The sequence below is a fragment of the Lepidochelys kempii genome, chromosome 1 (assembly GCF_965140285.1).
Source record: "Lepidochelys kempii isolate rLepKem1 chromosome 1, rLepKem1.hap1, whole genome shotgun sequence".
NCBI classification, from domain to species: Eukaryota; Metazoa; Chordata; order Testudines; family Cheloniidae; genus Lepidochelys; species Lepidochelys kempii.
The window spans coordinates 251334992-251357327 of record NC_136380.1 but is presented as its reverse complement, the minus strand read 5'-3'; the positions used below and the strand labels follow the sequence as shown (position 1 = coordinate 251357327).

General features: G+C 37.5%; 2 protein-coding genes across 6 annotated transcripts in view; one reads left to right on the top strand and one right to left on the bottom strand.

The window, feature by feature from the left end:
- Window positions 1–129: 129 nt before the first annotated feature.
- Window positions 130–20598, top strand: SYCP3 (synaptonemal complex protein 3). Of its 4 annotated transcripts, none has more exons than XM_073323145.2 (9): window positions 130–353; window positions 6002–6154; window positions 9243–9321; window positions 10542–10576; window positions 12133–12250; window positions 14232–14331; window positions 15227–15325; window positions 18843–18947; window positions 19119–20597. In XM_073323145.2, the coding sequence occupies exons 1-9, from the start codon at window positions 338–340 to the stop codon at window positions 19170–19172; spliced, it is 759 nt and encodes a 252-aa protein (XP_073179246.2). In that variant the 5' UTR covers window positions 130–337; the 3' UTR covers window positions 19173–20597. The 4 variants fall into 4 exon arrangements, with proteins under 4 accessions (XP_073179246.2, XP_073179275.2, XP_073179257.1 ...); XM_073323156.2 differs by lacking the exon at window positions 130–353 and adding an exon at window positions 1346–1511 and having other exon boundaries at window positions 19119–20596; XM_073323164.2 differs by lacking the exon at window positions 130–353 and adding an exon at window positions 1601–1649.
- Window positions 16104–22336, bottom strand: part of CHPT1 (choline phosphotransferase 1) — a 31121-nt gene continuing 24888 nt past the window's right edge. For both annotated transcript variants that reach the window (XM_073323128.2, XM_073323121.2), the window contains one exon: window positions 16104–19198. In XM_073323128.2, the coding sequence (XP_073179229.2) occupies window positions 19154–19198 (45 nt within the window). In that variant the 3' untranslated portion in view covers window positions 16104–19153. The remainder of the gene's footprint in view (window positions 19199–22336) is intronic.

Here is a 22336-nt window from a genome sequence, read left to right as displayed (position 1 = left end):
CATACTTATTTTTATTCATTTCTAATTCAAGCTATTACAAAATCAATTATGCATGGTTGCATTGTACAATAAAACATTTCTGGATGTTGATTAGTGTCTACTAGTGTATCGTCTTGTTCTGTATTTGCTTGGTGTGTCTTTTCTAGACCTTCAAGGAAAGGAGTCTATCTTTTCTATTAATTTACATTTACCGTTTACATTATATTTACCACTTCTGAAATTCAGGCACCTCTTAGATTGATGGTGGCAAACATCTATTGCCCAGCACAATGTACAGCAGTGGCAGAAGGCAAGTATTGGTCAGAACTTTGTTGAACACAGAAAGCAGAAACACGCCATGGAGGATAATGAAGGTGGGTTTGGTCCCCGTGTGTGAAATGTATGTGGATACATGAGAGGGTGGGTGAATACGTATGAGAGGAGAAGTGGATGAATAGGTGCCTGGAGATGAGAGCTTGTGGTGAGTGAAAGGGTCTGTGGTGTTGGGGTGGGTGGATGTAGATACCCCTGGGGAGACACACGTATTGACCAGGAGCTGGTGTACATGAATCAGACAGGATTTGGGGGCTATTCAGTCCCTTTACCCAGGTTCTTTGAGTGAGTCAATGTGCTGGAGCACACAGGGCACAGGTGGGGGGAAAAGGCCTTTTGGGGGAAGAGGGAGGAGTGACTGGCTACGGGAGACAAAACTATATTGTGCCCAGTGGGGGCTGAGGGAGACCAGGTTTCTGTGCTAGGGCAGGGAAGGCACTTACTGTTGTTTTTGTCCTGCTCCAACTGGTTTAGAGCTGAGGACTGTAGAGATGTGTGGTAAAAGAGGGAGGGGTTCAGTACTGCTTATCTGGGTGGTGGTGGGGGGAGAGGAGAAGCTGGGTTTTGAGGGGACCTGGGTGTGTGGTGGGGATTGAGAAACTGGACTGTGGGGGGATGGACAGGCTGGGCTCTGAAGGGGTCGGTGGATGGGGATGGAGAGGTTGGGCTCTGAGGGGATTAAGGTGGATGTGGGGGCGATGGAGAGACTGGGCTGTGGGGATCATGGGGGCTGGACAGGCTGGGCTCTTGAGTGGATCAGGGTGGATGTGGAGGGAGGGTGGAGAGGCTGGGCTGTGGGGGATCTGAGCGTGGGGCAGATGATGAGACTGGGCTGTGATGGGATCGGGGTGGATGTGGGTGGAGGAATCGGGGGGTTGAACAGTGTGGATGTGGAGAGGCTGGGCTGTGGGAGGAGCAGGGTGGATGTGGGTGGAGAGGCTGGGCTGTGAAGGGCTCTGGCGGGGGGCTTTTCTCGCAGGGGCTCCTCCCCCTGGCGGCGGCGGCGGCGGGGGGCGGGGCTCGCTCGGGCGCAGCCGCGCGGGGCCTCGGGCTGGCTCTGTGCAGCCCGGGCGCGTTGGGGCGGGAGGCGGCGACGGCGGCGGCTGCTTTGGGTCCGTGCGGTGAAGGGCGCCGGGGAGACGCGGTCTCCGAGGCGGAGACCCCCGGGCGAAGCCGCTGAGCGGGCTGGCGAGGAGCAGGTGCCCCCACCGGAACCATTTCTGTCTTCCGGCTTCCTCCTTTGCCCCTCAGGAGCCGCCCCCCCCCCCACCCGCCGACCGCCCCTGGCTGGGGCTGCTGCGGGCGGGGCCCCGCCAGGCGCTGGGTGCGGCGCTGAGGTGGAAGTGGGCGACTCCCTCGGGGGGTGGGGATCCCACACGCGGGCTTGCAAGTCTGATCTGGGCGGGGAGAGAAATATTCGCAAGAAATAAAGACCCAACTTCCCCCCCACACACACACCTTTTGGGGGGAACGTGAGACACAGGTGCCTGGATCAGTGACTGTGTGACAGGGGAGGCGGGAGGGCTGTATAAGGGGAGCGGGGTCGCTTTAGCTCAGGGATAGTCGATTATTTTTTGTCAAGGTCCAGATTTCTCATCAAGGCAAAGTCAAGATCCGCACGCCTGAGAAAATAAAATAATAATGATAATAAGTAGACAAAAAGATTTTGAGGTCTGTTCAAAAGCATATGGTGGTCCGTATTCGGCCTGCTGTCTGGCTGTGAACTACCACTGCTTTAGCTGGAGGGAGTGAGACGTTCCTGCCCCACAGAGGGGCCTTGAGCACAAAGCATTACATATCAGGGGTATGAAGCAGTTAAAAAAAATGTATGGTGATTAATGGCATGGTTAAAAGAATTAATCGCACTGTTAAACAATAATAGAATACCATTTAATTAAATATTTTGGATGTTTTCTACATTTTCAAATATATTAGTTTCAAATACAACAGGGAATACAAAGTGTACAGTGCTCACTTTATATTTATTTTTGATTACAAAATATTTGCACTGTAAAAAACAAAAGAAACAGTATATTTCAATTCACTTATAGAAAGTACTGTAGTGCAATCCATTTATAATGACAGTTGAACGTACAAATGTAGAATTATGTACAAAATGTAACTGCATTCAAAAATAAAACCATGTAAAACTTTAGAACCTACAAGTCCATTCAGTCCTACTTCAGCCAATCATTCAGACAAACAAGTTTGGTTACAATTTGCAGGAGATAATGTTGCCCGCTTCTTGTTTACAGTGTCAACTGAAAGTGAGAACAGGCATTCGCAGGGTACTGTTGTGGCCAGCATTGCAAGATATTTGTACCAGATGTGCTAAAGATTCATATGTCCCTTCATGCTTCAACTACCATTCCAGAGGACATGCGTCCATGCTGATGACGGGTTCTGCTCGATAACAGTCCAAAGCAGAGTGGACTGACGCATGTTCATTTTCATCATCTGAGCTGGTTCCACCAGCAGAAGGTTGATTTTCTTTTTTGGTGATTTGGGTTCTGTAGTTTCCGCATCGGAGTGTTGATCTTTTAAGACACTTGAAAGTATTCTTCACACCTTGTCCCTCTCAGATTTTGGAAGGCACTTCAGATTTTTAAACCTTGGGTCAAGTGCTGTATCTATCCTTAGAAATCTCACATTAGTACCTTTTTTGTGTTTTGTCAAATCTGCTGTGAAAGTGTTCTTAAAACGAACATGTGCTGGGTCATCATCTGAGACTGCTATAACATGAAATATATAGCAGAATGTGGATAAAACAGAACAGGAGACAGACAGTTCTCCCCCAAGGAGTTCAGTCATATAAATTTAATTAATGCATTATTTTTTTTAATGAATGTCATCAGCATGGAAGCATGTCCTCTGGAATGGTGGCCGATGCATGAAGGGACGTATGAATGTTTAGCATATTTGGCACCTAAATACCTTGTAATGCCGGTATCATAAATATAAAGAGAAGGGTAAACACCTTTAAAATCTCTCCTGGCCAGAGGAAAAACCCTTTCAACTGTAAAAGGTTAAGAAGCTAGGATAACCTCGCTGGCACCTGACCAAAAGGACCAATGAGGAGACAAGATACTTTCAAAAGCTGGAGGGGGGGGGGGGACAAAGGCTCTCTCTGTGAGATGCTTTTGTTGGGGACAGAACAGGAATGGAGTCTTAGAACATAGTAAGTAATCTAGCTAGATATGTGTTAGATTATGATTCCTTTAAATGGCTGAGAAAATAAGCTGTGCTGAATGGGATGTAGATTCCTGTTTTTGTGTCTTTTTGTAACTTAAGGTTTTGCCTAGAGGGATTCTCTATGTTGTGAATCTGATTACCCTGTAAGGTATTTACCATCCTGATTTTACAGAGGTGATTGTTTTTACTTTTTCTTCTGTTAAAATTCTTCTTTTAAGAATCTGAATGCTTTTTCATTGTTCTTAAGCTCCAAAGGTTTGGGTCCATGTTCACCTATGCAAATTGGTGACGATTTTTATCAAACCTTCCCCAGGAAAGGGGGTGTAAGGTTTGGGAGGATTTTGGGGGGAAAGATGTTTCCAAACGGGTCTTTCCCAATTATGTACCTGTTAGACATTTAGTAGTGGTAGCGATAAAGTCCAAGGGCAAAAGGTAAAATAGTTTGTACCTTGGGGAAGTTTAAACCTAAGCTGGTAAAAGTAAGCTTAGGAGGTTTTCATGCAGGTCCCCACATCTGTACCCTAGAGTTCAGAGTGGGGAAGGAATCTTGACAGCCGGCTACAAAAGTGCCACACGAATGCCTGATCTCACTTACAGGTAACTTTGTAAATAAGAAGTAGTCAGCAGTATCTCCTGTAAATGTAACCAAACTTGTTTGTCTTAGCAATTGGCTGAACAAGAAGTAGACTGAGTGGACTTGTAGACTCTAAAGTTTTACATTGTTTTGTTTTTGAGTGCAGTTATGTAACAAAACAAAAATCTGCATTTGTGAGTTACACTTTCACAAGAGATTGCACTACAGTACTTGTATGAGGTGAATTGAAAAATACTATTTATCATTTTTACAGTGCAAATATTTGTAATAAAAATAATAATGTAAAGTGAGCACTGTACACTTAGTATTCTGTGTTGTAATAGAAATCAATATATTTGAAAATGTAGAAAAACATCCAAAATATTTAATAAATTTCAATTGGTATTCTATCATTTAACAGTGTAATTAAGATTAATTTTTTTAATCGCAGTTAATTTTTTGAGTTAATTGCATGAGTTAACTGCAATTAATCGACAGCCCTAGTAAATATAAATCCTGATTTAGGAACCCCCACAACATCCACTGTTGCAGTCTATAAGCTGACCAGGTTTTTGGCACCAGACCCACACATCGAGAAGCCTCATTACTTGATCTGTCTGATTTTTCTTACCCGTGTCAACTTGGGCACCTGAAAGCCAAAAGACAAGTTGAGAATTTCAGATTTGTCCCAAAGTTTTCTCTCGTGTTTTAAGATGATTTCTTGGGGTCTCTTATCATGGGATAGGGCTGCCAACCCACCAGGATTGTCCTGGAATCTCCAGGCATTAAAGATTATGTCACATTCAACCAAAACGCAACCCTATCATGGGAAGTTTTAAAAAAAAATTCATACACAATATACTTTTTAAAAAAACCCATAAAACATTTTACAATATAGAAATTGAGTCATAGCACAGAAAGTTTGATCTTCAAACTTTTAAGATTCCTATAGCAGTATAATTTGGCCATGTTGCACATAGTGTCTATTTGTTTTATTGTAAAACATATTTTCAACAGGAAGTATAACAGAAGATATAAAATTAACAGCCAAAACAGAAGTAGGAAGTTCTACATGTGTGAGATATTGCTGTGGCAACCTTAACTTTTGAATCCTCAACCTTAATGTGCATGAACATATGTTTTTGAATTTAATTTCCCTTTATTTAAAAAAAGGTAATTTTCAAGGGATTTAATATATGCATTTTATTAGTATTACACTTCTGTTTCTTGCAGAACCTGTAAGTGTTGATCTTATGGGATATGCACTTGAAGCTCAAACAAACCTCTTTTGAAATCAGTGGGCGTTTGAAGTCAGCTTGATTTTTTTTTGAAGGAATTTTTAAAAGTATAGATCACCGTAACACATTTATGTATAGAAGAACCCCAAATGGTGGCTTGAAAATAATTTCTTGTGGGCTAAAATACCTCCACAGCCAGATGCTGCTCATGTAATTTAGTACAGCCATGCACTCTAACACATTTTACTATATGTGTATGTTATTTTCTTGAACAGAAAGCATTAAAAAAGATTTTTAGTGTCATTTTAGCATACACATACTTTTAACGATATTTAATAACTTTTCTTCAAAATAAGTAATTTTAAACATTCATTTTAACTATTGTACAAAGGCGCACATAAGAACTCTAATGCTTTGAGTAACTAAATGCATGTCATATATTTACAGGGGCACTATCAATATTTTAAATATATAATTGTATTACTTTATGCAAACTACACTATAAACCAAGTCTACAAAGTGTAGCTAAAAATTAAAGTAATTCAGATTATGAATATGTATGGGCTTGAGAGGTTTTTGGGTTTTTTTGTTTTTTTTTCATATTTCCAGTAGGAATCACTGGAATTTTACTCTTTAAAAAAATCATGGGAAGAGGTGGTTAACAAATATAGTATATTTGTTACAGTAGAGAGAAAGCCTCTGATTATGGCACCATCTGGAAGAAAGCATGCAGGGAAAGCTGGTAAACCAATACAGGAAGATCAAGCCTTATGTGCCTATGACTTTCAGGAAGAGGAAAAGAAAAACTTGAGTGGATCAGAGGAAGATATTAGGGAAGGTGCAGTATGTTCCCTGAAATCATTTTCATCAAGTTTTATGAAGTGTGTGCATGTATATCTATAGATATATTGAGATATATATTTAAAATTACTGAAAGGTTAGTGATACAGTATAATGCTGTTTCTTGTTGACATTTATGATGGTGAATAAAAACAAGGTAGTTTCTATGTCAGAGTGATTACCTATTTAATAAGGTTTCATAATTTTGCTACTGATAGCTTGTCTTCTGAGTTAAAGATTGACTGACCATCACCTGGAGAGAACTTTTTAAAACAATGGAACAACTCCATGTAGTATGCAATTATATGTCTGAGGTTTATTGGTGCCTGTAATAGAGTAAGATTTTTTTAAACTCTCTCTTGTCCTTCAGTCTCCAAGATGGTGCTCTTGTTTTGTGGTTCACAATAGGCCATTGATGACATGGAAGCACTGCTCAGGCAAGAGCAGCATGCTCTTGTCCTCTGGTTAAGCATGACATTGTTCTCCATCTGCTCTGTCTGAGCCACATGGACAAAGAGGTGTAAGGAATGATGCACAGATCAGCTACCTGTTTACCAGGTGCCGATTGATGTACCTAGCTGTGCAAGGAAAGTGTTCTGATGTCAAAGGGTGGGATTTGGATTGTGGTGCTGGCAGTGGGAAGAAGGGAGGGACAGAGAGTGAAAAACAGTAAGAAAAATGGGCAGAAGTCTTGAGGAAGAAGGGTGAGAGGGCAAGAGGGGAGCCTGAAGAGAAGATAGATAACAAGGGAGGAAAGGGGAAAGAGAAGGAAGGAGAGATCAGCCAGCCAGTAAAGGAGTTCTTGCTTCTGTCTTGGGAAAGTGTAGTTTGTCATGAGGGACATACTTTGTTAGAAAAATACAGTGGTGGGACTTAATTTAGAATTGACCAACCAAATGATGGCAGCCCTTCAGAGTGAAATGAAAGGCTTTTGCACAGAATTAGTTTGCACAAACAGCAGATGATGTAGTTCTCTAGTCACTGGGTGGCATGCCACAAATGCTGCAATCCTCTCATGGTTTATATGCATAATTACCATTTAGCTATGGTCCCTCGCACATTTATATATCAAAACAATTATTTTGTGTAAATATATTTTTACAGAATTTTCATCAGATGCCAACAAAACTGATTTCAAAAGAGAAGTTTTGTACAGATACTGGAAATGCTCCTCTTACACAGTTGTGGTTCTACTTCTGTGTAATGTCATGTCAGAAAATGAATTGATGATAACTATATTGTAAGAAGTACTTACTCTCCTTCAGCTAGCTTTGTTAGCAGGTTAGTTGATGTCCAAAAGAGCTAACAGCAGAGTAATCTTTAAAGGTATCACACCAGGATTCCCATACTTTGATCTCAGCTTCCTACTGTGGGAGAGCTTGAAGCTCCATCGTTCAGTGATTTTCAACCTTTTTTAATTTGCAAACCCGTAAAATATTTGGAATGGAGTTGTGGACCCCTTTGGAAATTCAACCTGTGGTCCACGGACCCCTATCATAGAAGTCTTAGACTGACAGCTGACTTAAAGAATTCAACTGTAAATGTTGTGCGTGCTTGGCATAGCATTTGACACAGTAGGAGGAAGGGTGCTAAACAGTGGGCTTCTATGGTAATGACAGTGCTTCCAGATTTTCACCTGAGGTGGGAGTATTCACATACTTTTGATTTATCAGAAAAACAGAATGCCTTTTCTGGGATCAGAAACTTAATTTTCGTAATCACCTTTCGTGGACCCCTTAGACATAGTATAGGGTCCCCCAAGGAATCTGTGAACCACAGGTTGAAAACCATTGCCCAAGATTTTTTTATTTTATTTTTATTTTATTTGCCCTGAGCGTCACTGGCACTTAGGCATGAGTCCCTCCCCAATGTTTCATCCCCTCACCATGGCTCAGTTCCCTCCAGTATCATTCAGTTACTTTCTGAATACGGTCAACAAAGATTTTTTCTCCAGGAACTCTAAGCTGATTTTGTCACCTATTTTGGATGCAGTCTTTCAACAGGCACATTCTGTCCTTTATTGGTTTTTCCCTCTTCCATTGTGTCAATTAAATCTTTTAAAGTATTTGCCTGAGATAGTAAAATCTGAGGCTGCTGTCTCATACTCAGGATGGTGGGTTGCCTATGAAGGCTTTGTTTGGCTGATAACTCGGAAGACTTTCTCACATCACTCCATGGTGGACTAAACCTAAAGAAGGCATGATCACATCTGGTTTATTTTGAATACAGCACAGATCATGCTTTTAAAGAAGTGACCCTTTGTTGTTACACTTCTCAAACAATCAGAGTTCTTCTGCATATATGTACTTGAGGTGCTGCAGCTAGTGCTTGGTTTTGGCATCAAGAGAAGAGTCTCCTTTTTGTGTTTTGTGAGTCTGTTAGCAATATTTCTGAGAGGGATGCTCAAGCTCTCCCACTCCCTAGAGTTTGTTGTTCTTTGGAATGTGTAGTGACGCTTTGGACTTTGGCTCATGTTGTTTTTTAAGAAATGTGAAAACATTCATAAATACATTTTTGGCAATATATATTTCTGGTTCCAGTGTGAGATAGCCCTCAGGTTTCTTGCTATCCAGTAGTGGAAGTCCTGTGTGTTTGGAATCTTTTTAAAGAAGGGATAGTTACTGTGAAATTTGATAGTTGAAGTATTACCATTCACTCACCTCTTTTCCCCTCCAAATTTAGGTTTCCAATTTAAGGTGATTTGTTATTTTTAAGGTTTAGATTATTTCCATTTTTGAGATGATTGTCATGAGTTTTGGAAAATGTTCAGCTTTGTGAGCCATTGTTGCCTGAGCATTCAGGAACTGACTGAGGAGGTTATGGGGGAGCTAAGGCAGTGCCAGTTCAACACTGGGGTAGGATTTGTGTCCAAGATTCCAGTGCATAAGATAGCCAAAGTTCTAAGAGCTAGAGGAGTTCCAACTTGTTTCATGCTAGAGAGCTAAGACCCAAGACTGGAAATCCTATATGATGAGATCTTGTAAGAAAGTAGGATTATGCATAAGTAATTATCCCTTTAAATAAAATAATTTTCAGCAAAATATTTTGTAAGTGGTGTCTGTTTTTGTTGTTTTTAATATATAAAGGTGACACTCCAGTAATTGATAAACATGGAAAAAAAAGACCTTCAGTGACTCCTCATGCTGTAGTTGAAGAAGATGTGGGGTAATTTGCTTAAAAAACTTATTTTTATTAAGAAAAAATTTCCACATAGGTATTAATTACTGAAATTTAATATGCCTATTTTTCTCCTAGTAGATTCTAGTCAGATTTTTTTAAAGACAGTAAAATCTATTAGTAATATTTTAGTAAAGTAGACTACAGTTATGTTTAAAAAAGGGAAAACTTCTATGTTTTATATAGCAATGCCAACTTTTGAATAGCTGTAACTATCAGCTAAAAAAATTATTAATATTTGTTTTCTGGCTTCTCAAAATTCTTGCTTTCTCCCAAAGGTAGTTTGAGTTCCACCCTAGACAGTTTTATCATTTTGCTGAACCTCTTCCCCAATTCTTACTTTTCTTGAGAATGACAGTAATGCTTCAAAAATTAAATGTGTCCATTATTACCTGAAAAGATCCAATTATTTTTATAAGTAAAGTCAGCTTTTTGAGGCTTATGTTTGAAAATATACAGAGTTGGAATAAGTGTTAGTGACAGTAGATTCCAGTCTGTGAAGACTGGGGTGATTGAGATAGAGACCAGTTCTTATATGGTACAAAGAAAATTGTACCCTACAAAAAAAAAAATGCATGTAAACGAGAGATCTTCCTTTCCTGTTGCCCAGAATGTCTTGCCCTTATTTAATCTCTCTGCAATTTCCCCACTGCCACACATATCCGGTTAATCTTCTTGGTTTTTCCTTAAAAGTGCTGTGCAAATCTATCCCAGTCTACATCTTGCACCTTGTCTTGTATCATCATCCTCTGCTCTTCCAGTGATGCCAACCATGATGGCACATTTATCTCTTCTCATGTCCCTCATCATCCTTATATATAGAATTCTCCTCCCAATTTTGGTTTACCAGTTCACTCTCTTTTCCTCAAACAGATTCCCCTTACAGACTGAATTCTCCCTTGTTGTCCCCAGGAAGTTAGTTAATAGAAAACTATAACTGAAAAATCATGCAAGTCTCTCTCTGGACTTCCTGCTCCATCCTATCGTGTGCATATTTCTCTTAGCTTGTAAATTCCTCAGGACATGTACTGCTGTCATTTTCTGTCTTGTACAACAGTGACAATTTTATCAGCAGTTACAAATAATAATATAATAGATAGATGTTAAAACTAGACAGTTAAACTTTGAGGTATATACAATGGTTCTAATTCTATTGTCATTTATACAAAAATAGTCATATCAAGTTTTTGAAACACAATATTTTGTAGGGGTGAAGTACAGACTATGTTGGAACGATTTGGAGGTACGTATATTTTAAGATATTATTCATATAGTATTGAATTAAGAAATATTAATGTTTCAGTAAGAACACTGGAAGTATATAGTCTAACTCTTTTTTATAATAACAACTTTAATTAAAGTATCAAAGGTTTAATGTGAGACGCAGAGTAAAATGATCACTCTTTATAGCATTGGATACAGCCATTTTCCAGCAGAAAGTGTCAATGGACATGCATAAATGGAACAATATAAGATAAGTGCTAAAATGCAAACATAGTGAAGATGCAAGTATTCTTATAGGCTAATTATCAAAGAAGAGAGAATGGAAGGATACATGAGTAGAATTTAATACCAATCACAGTCTAAAGCAGAAAGGAAAATTTTAAAGATGAAGTATGACAAGAACTTATGTAGTTATTTGGGTGAGAGTCTTCCAGAGTGGCAGGGCAGTATGAGTGAAAAAAGCTATCCCTCTCACCTTCCCCTTTTTGTCACAGTGAAGGAGCAAACTGAAGATCAGGAATGTAGGAGGGGTGTGAGAAAACAGGGACATAAATGTATTCTATAAATTAACATATTATGTAACAAAGGGGCAAAAAGAAGTGGGAAGGAAGAGGACAGGAAAGACAGGTCATGACAATAAGATGACTCATCTACTCAACAATTGGTTGAGTAATAATTTTATTTTTATCTCATATATAAACAGATGTCTTATAGAATAAATATATTTTGTATGTGGGCCTCAAAGTAGGAGTGGATCTTATGGACCTCCCTTGTGCATTAATTAACAATTTAAAAATGCCAAAGATTTCTTGCTTTGGAGGTAAATATAAGAATGTTCTGCTAGTCAGAGCAATCTGACAGGAAGATTACTTCAGTTTTTGAATAATTAAATAATCGGAAGTTAATGCAGCCTAATGTAGGCCAAAGATAGGTAAAAGGATGAGATATGGAGTAATCAGAAAATGTGTTGAGAGAAAGAGATAATGCCATCTGCACAGAAATAATAGTTAAGAATGGAGCTAGCAATGAGACATCAGCTGAGACAAAATAGAGGGACAATAAGAGATCAGTTGATATAGTCTTGAAGTAATATATAACAGAAGGATCAAAGTGGTTGTTACAGGCATGAAATTGGGTATACCTGTAATTTGCTTAATACCCTTCCAAACAAATTTATATATGTAATAATAAAACAGCGATGTTTACTCAAACCATCCTTTTTTAGAGCTATTTAATGTGCTTGAAGAATGAGAAATTATTTACCACTTATATTCATTTAAAAGATTTTGACAGCGTTGGTGGGCCCACAGTTTTGCTACTTAAATCCAAGTAACTTTAATAAATATTTTTCCAAAACAATTTTAGTCAGTGCTTTTTGAATAAATAACATTTTAAGTGTCAGCAGCCCAAGTCATATGAGTAATTTTTCAATGATAAAACTTTGTGTGTGCTTCACTAACGCACAAGTTATATAAAAATGGTAATAGTAAAATATTTTGAAATTCCGAATAAAATGCATAGTAGGTCTGTTGTAATACATAATACAATTCCTGATTATTATTTGTCTAAATACAGCTGACATTAACAAGGCTCTCTTGGCTAAGAGGAAAAGATTAGAAATGTATACTAAGGCTTCTCTTAAAACCAGTAACCAGAAAATTGAACATGTTTGGAAAACACAGCAAGAACAGAGGTAAGAGTTACAGTTATTGCTGGAAAAAATGTGTTCAAATTTGTTTTTCTGGACGACAGAATCTGTTGTCATAGCATCAGGAATTGTGTCATATCTACTCAGGCCACAAGGGACATTCTGCCCAAACATCTGGTTATGTGCATCTGCTTTGTTTAAATAAGCGTAATAGAGTAACACATCTCATTCATTTTATGAAAGAGAAATTTGACATGAAAGTTTCTGAGCAAACACAAAATTTTTATTTTTGGTCAAAATGTTGTTCCACTTTAAAACTGAAAAATTTTCAGTAGAAGTTTTCAGTAAGATTTTATGGTTTGGTTTATAAAAAAGTCAAATGCTTTTTAAAAACTAAAAAGTATTACTCATAAGTTTTATTATGTACTGAAAACTAATCTTAGGTAACTTTTGCATTTTTTAAACTATTAATTCATTATTTTTCTTTCTCTCTGAGGCATGTTTAATTACTCAGAGAGACAGGCATTAAAGGCAAAGGGAGGTGAAAAACGGTGCTAGTAAAATATTTAAAATTCAGACACCTATAAAATATGTACCATATTCAAAATATTTAACAATATGATACGAAGGTTTTATTGGTACTCATTTGGAAGGACTAGTATAACTCACTCCTGGGGCTGGTCTACACTACTATTTAAGTCAATGTAACTTACGTCGCTCAGGGGTGTGAAAAAGATGTAAGTTACATCGACTTAAGTGCTGTACACACCGCGCGCGATGTTGGCAGGAGACACTCTCCCCCCCTGACATAGCTTCCACCTCTTTTTGAAGTGGAGAAATTATGCCGATAGGAAAGCACTCTCCTGTCAGCATAGCACATCTTCACCAGATGTGCCACAGAGGTACAGCTGCATCGATGCAGTTGCGCCGAAGTAACGTGGTAGTGTAGACTTGGCCCTGGTTTATCATCCCTGAGTAATGTAAGCATTTTAAACCTGCATTGATAAAATATTTTACATGCGCACACAATGTATTAATTTCTAATTTATTTAAATTCCTGTGAATCAGTATAAACCTACCTTCTTGTTTTTATGCCAAAGATTCCACTGTGGGAGTGGCCAATGTAATTAAGACCCTATGTGGAATAGCAGGGCAGCTTTCCTAGTGTCCATCCTCCCCTTCTCCATGTGTGGGGGTGGTTCCTGCGGACCCAGTACTCCTACCCCCTTAACAATAGACAGGACGGGAAGGAGAGGTCCCGGTTTTTGTGGGGAGATGGAGAGAGAGGTCCCAGTTTCTGTGAGGGCGGGGAGGGAGACAGAAGGATCTCGGTAATTGTAACATGCACAGAAGTACATCTAAAATGCATGGCAAGTATTCAAGGCTCTACGCCAGCCCCCTTACCTGTATTTGGCTTTGCACCTCTGGTACTTGTCGCTGGTCCAAATAACCTCCCTAATTTTTTTCATAAACATCCCTAAAAAACTCAGAACAAGTTGGATATTTCTGATAGTGTTTGCTCTGATTTGGATATTGGCCTGGTAGTTGTATTTAAATGCTCTCTGCCCAATATATAATTTTAAATGACATTAGTTTACCCATAAACATATGTCTATGTTCTCAATTTTTCAAATTGATGCATAGAATCCTTTTAGGGTTATATTTCACCATTTTAATGAGAAAAAGTAGCTTAGGTCTTTATTTTGTGCCATTCCCTACATATTGGTAGAAAAATTCTGCAAGCCCCAGGTCTTCAACTTCAAGAAAATAGAACTTCCTCTTCCCACTTCCAAACCCTCCACCCAGAGAAACTGACATTTGGTCAATTTGTCTTTTAATCCTATGTAAACACTATTATTTATAAACAGAATGTTTTAAAGTATTTCTTCTGGCATTAGTGGCTCTACAATTATAATGGCCATGCCAACTGAGACATGTTTTGCCACCTGTAAAATGGGGATGATAATATATAGCACTTTTCGTAAGTGATCAGTTAACGCTAGAAGTTATTGTGATGTATTTATAGGCAGAAGCTCAACCAGGAGTATTCCCAGCAGTTCTTGACTTTATTTCAACAATGGGATATGGACATGCAGAAAGCAGAGGAACAGGAGGAAAAACTAGCGGTTTGTTTCTAGTCTGGCAACTGTTTGATACATTTGTTTTATAATACATTCACAAGTGCTAATTATTCTTGTTAGACACCAACCTCCCACAGGCATAAACACACTTTTTAGGTGAATTTCAGACAAAACGTGGTGTGCGGGACTGACAGTGTCTTAAAAGTTTTCTTTCGTTTTTTAGGACTTCCCAAGTGTAAAATGTTTATAAATTATCAGCTGTATTGCAAACTGAAGAGGTGATAAAGAATATCTGATGTTGTAGTGTCTCTCCCTTGGCTTATCAATATAGAGGTAAATGCTCCTCATGTGCAGGAGCCATATGCTGACCCACTGCAGAGATGCAAGGTTCCCATGGAAGATCAGAGCAGATCCTAAAAGTCCTGCTATATATGGGCAAGTTTCCACCCAAATCACTAGAGACTGTGGGGTAGGGTAAGAGAGACTGGGACATTATACTTGGGATGGAAGTAGAGAAGCGATGCCAAATCTGTGTAGGGTAGGATGACATTGGGGAATTATAGCATTTACACATGATCCTGTTCGCTGGGAACAGAGAGCAAGAGCAGTTACCCTAATAATGGGGGAAGGAAGCTATATAATGGCAGAGGGGTACAATTACTCTGGGAGCACATTGCACCAGTTTAGATTACTTGGAAGAAATTGTGTTCCTCTTCAGTTTGCAAGTTGTGCTGTCCCCTGACAGCAACATAGGTCTAGAGAATGGATTTGGACAGCATTTCCCCTTTCCTTGCCATCCCCACTATCTATCAAAGATCCATGTTGTAGATTCTAGAACGTGGATTACCAGTGAAGGGGGAACTTATACTTTTGAATTTTGACAGCATCGACTTGTCTAACTACTGCTTGTCAATTAACATGATTCTTCTTTGTGTTTTAGAATATGTTTCGCCAGCAACAGAAGGTTTTTCAACAAGCAAGAATAGTTCAGAGTCAGAGACTGAAAACAATTAAACAGCTGTATGAGCAGTTCTTAAAGGTTCAGTATATATACCTTTTTTAAAGCTAGACCATGATTCTGTTAGAGGGATTCTTAATGACTCCATAGGTAAGGCTGCATTGAAATTTACAGTTAAAATAGGATTAAAATTCCCTATATTTTACAATAATTATTGAATTAAAATCCATTTAAGGATGATACTGGTAAGAGAGCCTTACACATGGTTCCTTTAATTAACCAAGAATGTTTGTGTAGTGGTATTTTGGAGCCTGCAAGGACAGTTCCATTTTCCATGAAGGTCTTGTCTAAACACCCAAGTTGTACTCCCATAACTAAAATCTGTTTTAAAAAGTGATGTAATTAAGCCAGTCAAACTCCTGTGGGGGCACACACACATCTGATTAAAACTGTTTATATCTGTTTACCTTGCATTTGTACATTTACCAGGGTAAACTAATCAGACTGAAATCAAATTAAGAGTAACCAGAACTTTAGTTCACAATGTGTCTGTGTGAAGATTAGGCCTTAGATTAATGTTATGAAAACTACTTCTTTGAAATAAAATAGTGAAATATTTCACACTATTTGAAAATAAAGCATAAGCCAAAATTTAGCATTTGTTATGCTTGTGTTATATGTAGCAGTCTCACTAAAAGTGAATGGCTACCATAGAATAGTGACCCATTGTCAGTAATCTTTTTACAAATAGCTATTTGTAGAAAGATAAAGGCGCATATTAAGTAAATTAAAATATAATTTAAATAGTTTTTATGACAAGAAGTTATGCTTCATTGGGCGAGTTTTCCAAACACAGGACAATAGGTATTACGTTTAATAAACCAATATTAAAACTGAATATGCACTCTGATGCCAGCAACAAAAGTCAGTCCAAAATAGGGGTCTTCTGTGAAAGTGGGCTCAACTGGGGCAGTTAATATTCACTTCAGTTTAACTGACTTTCTGGGGTTTTGTTGGTTCACTATGTATTTTGGTATTATATTGAAAGTGAGGTACACATTTTATAAACATACCCTTAACATAAATGGTTAATAAATGATTAACAGAAGTTAAATACATTACAGACATAAGTAATATGTATAATAGATTATGGACTCTTAACAATAGTTTATCTAAGTTATTAAAACATCACTTGTTAACCCTTCATATACAATTTATAGATGTACTCTTACTGTAAAGTGGTCACTACTTATTTTAAAATAAGATAGATCTGCTAACTTTTGAATGAAGAAGAGTCTATTTTGTATCTTTACCTTCTCCCCCATCTCAGAAGCTACATGAATATAGGTGAGATGAATAATATAAATAGTATCTCTCTAGTTTAAACCAAGTATGTGGTTTTTTAATCAAAGCTGGTTTAAGACCCCAAAATAGGTCCATCTATTTCCAAGATACTACTGTTCTACATTTCCCTGAGCTCTGGTACAGAAAACAGTTTAACTGCTACCATAGACAGAATTAAAAAAACAGTTTTCAGCAGTACTTGAGTCTTTGTTCTTGCATTTTCTGTGGTCAGCAATAGGTTAGTTTCATAGTTAGCTGGACCTGAAGAATCTGGTTATGTTAAAAAGTTACTATATAATGTATTAGTTTGAAATTAGTGTAAAAGTTAATAACCATTCTGAAAAAATTGGACATAGCTACCAAAAAAGAGAGAGAAAAAATGAAATTTAATTTGGAGTAGACCTACTCAAAGAAATAAACCAAGTTTAATTAAACTTTTTAAATTTGAAAGGTGTGGTTTTTTTGTGGGGGGTTTGTTTCATTTTTTGTTTGTTTGTAGAAAAACAAATTTCATAATGTTTTCCCCCTCTGAGTGCAGTAAAATGAATGATGTCCAGAATTCTCACCCCCCATCCCCTTTGACTTAAGTGTTAGAGTAGAAAAGGGAGTCAGGGAAAAATCCAGAAATGTTTTTTTAAAAACTAAACTGAAGTGGAAATTTGTTTTGTTAAATGACATTTTTCCCACAAAACCTCATTTTTTGGCAGGAAAACTTTTCTGTCAGTTTCAACCAAGTCTAGTTTAGAGTAGGTTTCAAATCTCAGTTAGTATGAAAACAAAACAGGTGCTCTCATACCCTATTGCTAAAACAAAAACCAAAACTAAAACCTAGTTATCTATCATCTTAATATTAGACAAACACATCTGAAATAAGAAAAGAAGTACTTGTGGCACCTTAGAGACTAACCAATTTATTTAAGCATGAGCTTTCGTGAGCTATGCTCAAATAAATTGGTTAGTCTCTAAGGTGCCACAAGTCCTCCTTTTCTTTTTGCGAATACAGACTAACACGGCTGTTACTCTGACATCTGAAATAAGCCTATTTAACCATATCTTAGTACTTTCAAACTTTCAGTTAATGTGTCATATAAAAGCAATATTAAAATTAGAAAGACAAATTACAGCTACTACTTAAGATGCAAAGTGAATGGAATAAAAGATGACTTTAGTGCTTGAACTTCCAAATAAAATCAAAACTCAAATCCTGCACACATTTACACACAAGCTTAACTTCATGCTTTTGAGTGGCCCCACTTATCTTGATGGGACAAGTGATATTTAAAGTTATGGACAATCTTAAGCATTTGCAGAATTACAGGTCCCAAATCGTATGTGAAAGGGGTGCAGTGCAGGGCATTTAAATTATGAATACAGGAGGGGGAAAAGAGGAATATACTCAGGCCTGATTATCAGAGGCACTTTACACCTGTAGCTCTCATTGGCTTCTGTTAGAATTGTTAGTGTTCAGCATGTAGTTGTTTTCTTAAAACACTACTGCTACAAGATACCCTTTTCAGCTGTTACTCAGTTTTATGCTCTACTCTCAGCAAGTCAACTTTATGCAATACCCTTGTAACCCACTACCAGACAGGTAAGATACTTTGCATGGTGTTGGCAGTCTAATCAATATTCAGTATATTGTTGTAAACTGGAAAAGTATTTCCAGTATTGCTGCATGTTTTCCAGTTGTGGGATAACTCTGGAACATGAAATTAAGATCCCTTTTCTAACTTGCTAATTATGATACAGTAGAACCTCAGAGTTACAAACACGTCAGGAATGGAGATTGTAACTCTGAAATGTTCGTAAAAACAAAACGTTATGGCTGTTCTTTCAAAAGTTTATAACTGAACATTGACTTAATACAGCTTTTTGAAAGTTTACTATGTAGAAGAAAATACTGCTTTTAACCATCTTAATTTAAGTGAAACAAGCACAGAAGCAGTTTCCTTACCTTGTCAAAAATATTTTAAACTTTCCCTTTATTTTTTTAGTAGTTTACATTTAACACAGTACGGTACTGTATTTGCCTTTTTGTGTGTGTCTGCTGCCTGATTGCATACTTTGGGCTCTAAATGAGGTGTGTGGCTGATGGGTCAGTTTGGAACTCTGTAATGACTGTGGTGTATGGTGCTCAGCGAGTTTTGTTTACTTCTGGTTTGTGAACAGGATTTGTTTGGAAATCTAGGTGGTGGTGGGGCTTAGTATAAAACTGCTAATATTTGTCAGTTTTAGTATAATTTCTATCATTTAGAGTATGGAAGAACTAGAGAAAAATCATGAAAACCTTCTAGCAGGTGCACAAAATGAACTTCGCAAAGAAATGGCTATGTTGCAAAAGAAAATCATGATGGACACTGTAAGTATTAGCATTGATTTATGGGGAAAAACAGTTAAAAATGTAAAGACAGAACTTTAAGTAGAAAAACCATTTAACATGCACTTTTAATTCTTTCAATATATCAGACTGATGTGGTATTTTTTTCCTAAATGTTGCATTTGTTCAGTGTTATCTCCTTTCTTGTAACAGCAACAGCAAGAGATGGCAACTGTTCGCAAATCTCTTCAGTCCATGTTATTCTGATGGCTCAGTGAAGAAACAACTTGCACCTAAGTAACATGATACAATTATAGCCATTAGCCATGGAAAAATAAGTCTGTTCCTTTAAAATTCCAATTTAAGAGTTCCTATTAATCAAACTGTTACATGTATTATTTCAATAATGTTACTAGTGAAATTGATAGTCATATTTTTTCATGTTCTTAATGGAAGAGATTGCAAACTGGATTCTTTCCTCAGAAACTACTACTATGTCTTTAAAATGTCTGCTCGAATCCTCCTTAATCTCTTTGCAGTGAGAGTTGCTTTTCTAACTCTAAGGCAGTGTTATAAAATGCAAGACTATAGCAGTATGGAGGTTAATAGAGGTTTACCTCTTGAAACAGGTGAATATGAATCTGTGTACGATAGGCAGCAGTAATGCAAAATGGATCACAAAATTCCACCAATAATGAACATCACAGGATTAAAAGGACACATTAAAAACTTGATGCTGTTATGCAAAAATGTACCTTTGCAACTTTATAATTGTGAACTAAAGAAACCACCAAAATAATCCTAGGTTGTGTGTGTACATCTTGCATATTTAGCAAGATAACATTCTGGAAAGTTTAGGAATTAAAAGTATGGTACACACGAATTACATTTCTTTGGTACTTTAGGTTATTAGACTACATCTTGTTGTTTACTCTTTTTCTGTTCTAGGCACTGTAATGGTTGAGGGTTTTTTTAAAGTATCATTAGTAGCCTTATTATAAGCTGTACATTGTACTTTACTGCACTAACAAGAACATATGTTTGCCAAGACTTGTTAGTCATGTTAAACCAGATATTTTGGCTTTACAGCATAGCGTGCCTAATTGGTTTAAATGAGTCACATTAAACAACAATTTACAACACAGTCTGCAGTGATTATTGATAACACTACACATCTATATACTATCAGTTCCTGTGGACCATTTTGGAAGAGATACTAAAGTAGATGCCCATCTCCAGAGCTGTAGTTAGAAGGGTAGTTCTTGCTGCTTTTTGAAAGAATTAGCAGTTTAGTGAAGATTAAGTTTTTAAAGTAAATTGTTTATATTTTGTATATCACAGTACAGTGAATTCTGATTTACTTTACAGCCAGGTTGGAGTTTTCATGCATTTGTTTTACAGAAAACCACTGTATACACATTCATTTCTTACAACTTAGGAAAGCCCTGAACTATTTTCAACATTTGGATTTAATACCAAACAAAAAAAAAAAATTTGGTCATTAGCTGCTTGACATCACTAACAAATATAACTTGGAGGAACTTACACTCAATTGTAATGACAGTTTTAGCTTTTATTCTATAAAAGAATGTATAATAAAATGCCCATAAGAAGAGGAGAGAGATTTTTCCCAGTCTTTTCTAGAATTGCCCTAAAAATGTAGTTTTCCAAAGGGTTCCAAAACCAGACTGTAGAGATTCTGTATAAAATACTTGTCCATTACTTAATATTTACATTTTGGAATTGGGTCCCCCCAGTTTTCTGACTGCTTCCCAAATACTGGAGCCTGTGTCATTTTTTAGGGAGTTATTGTTGCACTATTTTCTGGACAGGGAAGTCTGGGCCAGCTGTTCATGGTGCCAGGGCAGTTTTTCAGTCCCTGTTTAAAACTGGGATAGAGGAGGGGGAACAGTGTCCTAGAGGGGGAATTTGTGATGGCCTACTTCTCTGAGATTGAAATGTTGCATTAGTAACCACCATGCAGCTATGCTCTTCCACAACAGTTATTAGGACTCAGAGCAGATAAACACTCATTCAGTGCTAATTAGCACATGTTGGGAAGACATGTTAATGTGTGTGAATCTTTGGTGGCTACCAAGTCATGGAACTCCACTTATATTAGCTCTAAGTTGTCATTTAAATATAATCAGATAATGGTGTAAGATCTTTTCTGGTGTGATATAGTCAAACAAATGTTTTTCAGTCCAATAGAAAGTATTACCTACAACATTAATACCCACAGGCACAACTCTACCCTACATTGCAACTTGTTTTGAGAGTACAACACAAGCGTCTTAGGCCTACTGGTTACTGAAAATAAGGCTGAGCTTGTGGATGAGAAACTACCGAGTCACTGAAAATTCTTTCATTAAGCAGTTCTCGTTTACAGTATTTTTGAGCAACTGATGCATCTCACTGAGAACTGTTAAAGTTGTCATTGCTACTTTTCACTCTGTATCTTATGAACAACATACATGAAAATGAATGTTAAAAGTTCATTTGTGCATGATGCTTTTCTCCCAGTTTATTGAACAGGGTGAGGAGGATGAACTCTTAAGCCTTATCTAGATGGTCGGGGGAGTCATGTGATTCACATAAGTGCAGCACCACTGATGGCAAGCAGTAATATAATCTCAGTGATCAATGATCCTCTAATAATAAATAAGAGGTAGAGAACCTCATGCCCAGAAAGTATAACCTTTATTCAGAATGCTTGGTAAACAATGTTTTTCAAGTTTATTAGAAGCAGTAAGAAACACCACCACAGGAGTCCAGATATATCACAGGTGCATGAAGGTGAGAGCTTTCACCCACTTGAAATCTAACAGGATATTATTGCAGTAATAATGTTGGTGGGTTTCTTCACAAAAGTGAAAGTCTTTAGTATATTCCAAGCTTTGGGAATGTTGTGAACTGCATTCTTCATTGCTTAAACTGCAAGCCAGAAATTGATAAGGGGTACTTTCACATTGAAGGGCTTTTGTAACTAGTCTATTGAAACAGCTTGGAGGGGTGAAAAGTTAGGGTTGACATCTATGTTATGTTTGCTACCTAAAAATTCAATTTGGTGGAAATGTCACTAGCCCTTAGCTAAAGTAAGTCAGATCTCTTCTGCTGATTCTCATTTATTTAAACACTGGGTTTTAGATTACCGTTATTTTTGGCCAGTATTTTCAAATAGACAAATGTATCAACCCATGTATTCACATGGGATATTGCTTTATAATAATCCATGATGAAATACAGTGAAGTGTCTGATACACTGTTTTGTACTTAATCTTTTGAGATCTTTTTCTAGACAGATTTTCATACTTAATTCCTTAGAGTCTGTGTTTAAAAAAAAAGTCTTACATACAGCTTGTTATTACCATAACAAAGTAAAACTACACAGAACACATTTTGATGGCAGTTAGTCTGATGGGTTGCACAGT

Coding starts and splice junctions, on each gene's coding strand:
- SYCP3 (XM_073323145.2), top strand. Junction 12,251..14,231: donor AAAACACAGCAAGAACAGAG/GTAAGAGTTACA, acceptor ATGTATTTATAG/GCAGAAGCTCAACCAGGAGT. Junction 14,332..15,226: donor AACAGGAGGAAAAACTAGCG/GTTTGTTTCTAG, acceptor TTTGTGTTTTAG/AATATGTTTCGCCAGCAACA.